We start from the raw sequence: 3,602 nt of genomic DNA, 5'->3' as shown, positions 1-3,602 counted from the left end.
TTGCCAATTGATCACATAGATAGAAACAAAACCTTGAAGCACTTGAGGCTATGGTTGAAGCAGAAGCTAGCAAGGTTTCGGTTGTACGGCACTGCTCTCTCTTTGATATTAGATCTGCCCATTATATGGTTATTAGTAGGTCCAAATTGATAGTACTATTATTTGTTGTCATTTAAATAATGACGTAGAACTATTTTTACTGTTGTTTAATTAGTTACTCAATATCATATGAAAATACAATTAACCATTCAATCGATGATAAATTTATATGTCACCCAGATAATTTAATTTAATTTTAAAAGAATTTTCACATTATCTTTTTTTTTGTATAACTAATGTATCTTTCATGTCAACTTTACAATTTATGAAGACTAATTTTTTTAGGGTTTGTGGCAATACCTCTTAACAATATCACCGTTCGAATTTGAATTTTATCCTTAGACGTGTGATATATCTTACTACTATACTTATTTTTGACAACAATTACCACTCCTATCAAATTTTTTGTATCATTACAAATTTAGGAATAGGGGTTTTAAGATTTGAATCGTGGCCATTGGTATCAAAAAATAATCTTATTATTACCGCTGTGAATTTATTGACATTACTTGCTATTTATTTAGGGCTACAAATAATAAAGTGATTAGATTATATCAAATTAGATAAGAAATTAAATTTTAAATTTTAAATGAAATTAAAATAAAATAGATAAAAGAGAGATAATAGAGGTAGGTGTAGGCATGAAACATACTAGGAGTAAGAGGATGCCCCTTACATCCACTGCATTTATTATTTTGGTCAATAAAACAACATTTAATTATGACAACGGTCCACCATAAATTCACATATAGATTGGTCATATTAATCTATTTAGATTTTATTTATGGTGTAGTCTTTGTTCTCGTGGAGCCCTTGAAATTGCCATCGTGGTGGCCATTGAATCATGAAATTTTAATATTATATAACAAACATAATGTTGTTGCACCCAATTTGAAGTATATTTTTGGGTTAATTGCAATAATGTATTTTTTCATTTAAGAGTATAATGAAAATAACTAGATAAACAAATATTTAGCTTTTGAATTTGATAATTTTCTTCACCTTAGCTTTTGAAATTCTTTTATCCACATTAGCCCTTATATATACTTTGTAATTTTTCTCAATTTGGTCCTTAATTTAAGATTCCATTAAAATGTGATGACATGTATTCAAAATTTGTGTCATGTCATCACTTAAAAATTTTAAAATATTTATATAAAATTTAAAAAATACAAAAATTAGAAGAAAAAACTATAAAAGCTTTTAAATTTAAAAATTCAACTGTTGATGTGGCACAATCATCAATTTTAATGAAATCAAGTTTAAGAATAAAATTGAAAAAATTATCAAGTTTGGGGATGAAAAAATTTAAAACCAAATGTTGCTTTAACCTTTAATTAATTAATTTCACCAAAATAAAGAGATGAAATTGCTAGGAATTAAACCAAATTCTCATGTCCCTTTCATTTCGTATTTTCATATGAAAAATAATCATCTAGTTTATTGGGTAAATTCAAATTATTAGATTTCAAAAATAAAATTAAAAAATTGAAATATGTGATAACAATAATAATAACAATATATTTAAATATTTTATTAATTTAGTGCCATCCACTAACCAAATCAAGTCAGTTGTGAAATTATCAAAAAACCTTTTATTTATAAAATAACAAATATTATTTTGAGGGTATTATTGCCTTTTATATAGGAAAATACATGTGCATTGAGTATTTGAGCTTGAGACCTCATTACATTTAGGATAAATCTCCAAAACCACAATGTAATGTTATACATGATTTTTTTAATTTAATATATGAGATTTTAATTTTATTCATTAAAAAATTAACATCATTATCGATATAAGACCATTTTACATTTACATATTAAATACAAAAATAATTATATTTATCTAATATAAAATAAATTTAAATATATGGAATTAAATCAAAATCAAAATTTTACGTATAGAATTGAACTGAAATCAAAATTTAATGCATATAATTTCACAAAATAAAACTATATCAAATTGCATATTAAATTAAAATTCATGTATAGCTTTAACATTTATTCATTACATTTATAAATTCAATATTTAATTTTTATATTGTAAGAGTAAAAAATTCTAGTAGGAAAATTTAACGAAAGTGATTGAACAAATTGTTTGAATTTCATTACTAAATATTTGCATTTGAACTTTTCCATTATTATTGTAATATTATTAATTATCTTAATATATTTTAATTATATTTAACTGATTAAATAATATTATTTTAAATTAACTAAACGAAATTAAAATATTTTATTTTAATAAATTAAAAGATAAATACATAAAATCATAATTAATAGAAATTTCACTAGTATTTAAATAAGACAGATATGTTACAGTACTGGTTTTATAACCAGAAAAAATAAAATTCTCCTGCATGAAAATATATTTAAAGGAAGATGATAGAAAGGAAGACGCAAGTTTGTAAATATATATATATATATATATTATATAATTCAAGGTTTGGTTTTCTGGGTATAGATGTAATCAATATGAGCTGCAAGTGTTCTTCTCATCAAGCATTCTTCTTCTTCTACAATTCCCTCGCAGCTATCGTCCAACTCAACCTTCTGGTCTGCTTCACCTTCACCCTGAAATAATATTTTCAATATAAAAAATAATAAGACCCTTTACTAATTTTTTTAATGATAATTAAGAACAGAAGGTGAAATTGATTTTAAGTTTTGGAGAAAATTCAATTAAGTACTGGAATAAGCATACCAGATGTACTTGAGTTATGATTGGAGTATTCTTAGCATGTTGAACTGAAGATGCAGTTTCTGGGCGACCAACAGCAATGGGAGAAGATAATATGAAGAAGAGGAGGAACATGGTGATCATGCAAGAGAAGATGACCTTACAATCCATTTTTCTGCTTCTTCTTTTTTTATTTTTTGGGGTTGAGAGATTTGGCAAATTAAGAGGAGATGGTTGGGAAGGAATGAGTGTGCAAGGTGAGTGGTTCAATTTATAGAGATTGCCAAGATTCGAGGGAAATTATAAATTGTTATTTAAATTTACGTATTGAAGATTTTTGGGAGATAAGATTTGATGCAGAGTTATTACGTAAGTTTTATGTATATTAATGAATAATGGATGATTGGTAAAATAAAAAATAGGAGAAATTATTTTATGAACCATTCTCACCACATTATTTATTGTTTCTTTCTAATTATATAATGACAGTTTAACAATTTTTTCCATATTATTAACACATAATTTTGATAATTTTTTACCTTGAACCCTGAATCCTAAACCTTGAATCTTGAACCCTGACCTTGAACTTGAAACCTCGAACCTTGAACCCTTAACTCGAGTTTTAATTTAGAGTTTAGGATTTAAGGTTTAGAGTTTAGGGTTAAAAATTCAAGGTTTTGATTTGGGGTTTAAGGTTCGGTGTTCAATGTTCATGGTTTGAGTTCGAGGTTTAGGGTTTATGGTTTAAGATTCAGGTTAAGATTTGAGATTTTGGGGTTAAAGATTCAAGATTTAAGGTTTTGGTTTGGGGTCAAGGTTC

General features: G+C 25.7%; 1 protein-coding gene across 1 annotated transcript; it reads right to left on the bottom strand.

Annotated features, from left to right (window-relative positions):
* Nucleotides 1-2,378: 2,378 nt before the first annotated feature.
* On the bottom strand, nt 2,379-3,053 carry LOC108463610 (phytosulfokines-like). Its single transcript, XM_017763530.2, has 2 exons — nt 2,807-3,053; nt 2,379-2,676 (listed from the first exon to the last, which is right to left on the bottom strand). Exons 1-2 carry the CDS (start codon nt 2,951-2,953, stop codon nt 2,542-2,544), a joined length of 282 nt encoding a protein of 93 aa, XP_017619019.1. The 5' UTR covers nt 2,954-3,053; the 3' UTR covers nt 2,379-2,541.
* Nucleotides 3,054-3,602: the final 549 nt, after the last annotated feature.

This window comes from Gossypium arboreum, chromosome 13 (assembly GCF_025698485.1).
Source record: "Gossypium arboreum isolate Shixiya-1 chromosome 13, ASM2569848v2, whole genome shotgun sequence".
Taxonomy (NCBI): Eukaryota; Viridiplantae; Streptophyta; class Magnoliopsida; order Malvales; family Malvaceae; genus Gossypium; species Gossypium arboreum.
This window is presented reverse-complemented; position numbering and strand designations above follow the sequence as displayed.

What these genes read in the sequence shown, in the direction of transcription:
- LOC108463610 (XM_017763530.2), bottom strand. Translation starts at nt 2,953, where the DNA reads ATGGATTGTAAGGTCATCTTCTCTTGCATGATCACCATGTTCCTCCTC. An exon ending in TCATAACTCAAGTACATCTG is followed by an intron (nt 2,677 to 2,806) that starts GTATGCTTATTC and finishes ATATTATTTCAG; the next exon opens with GGTGAAGGTGAAGCAGACCA.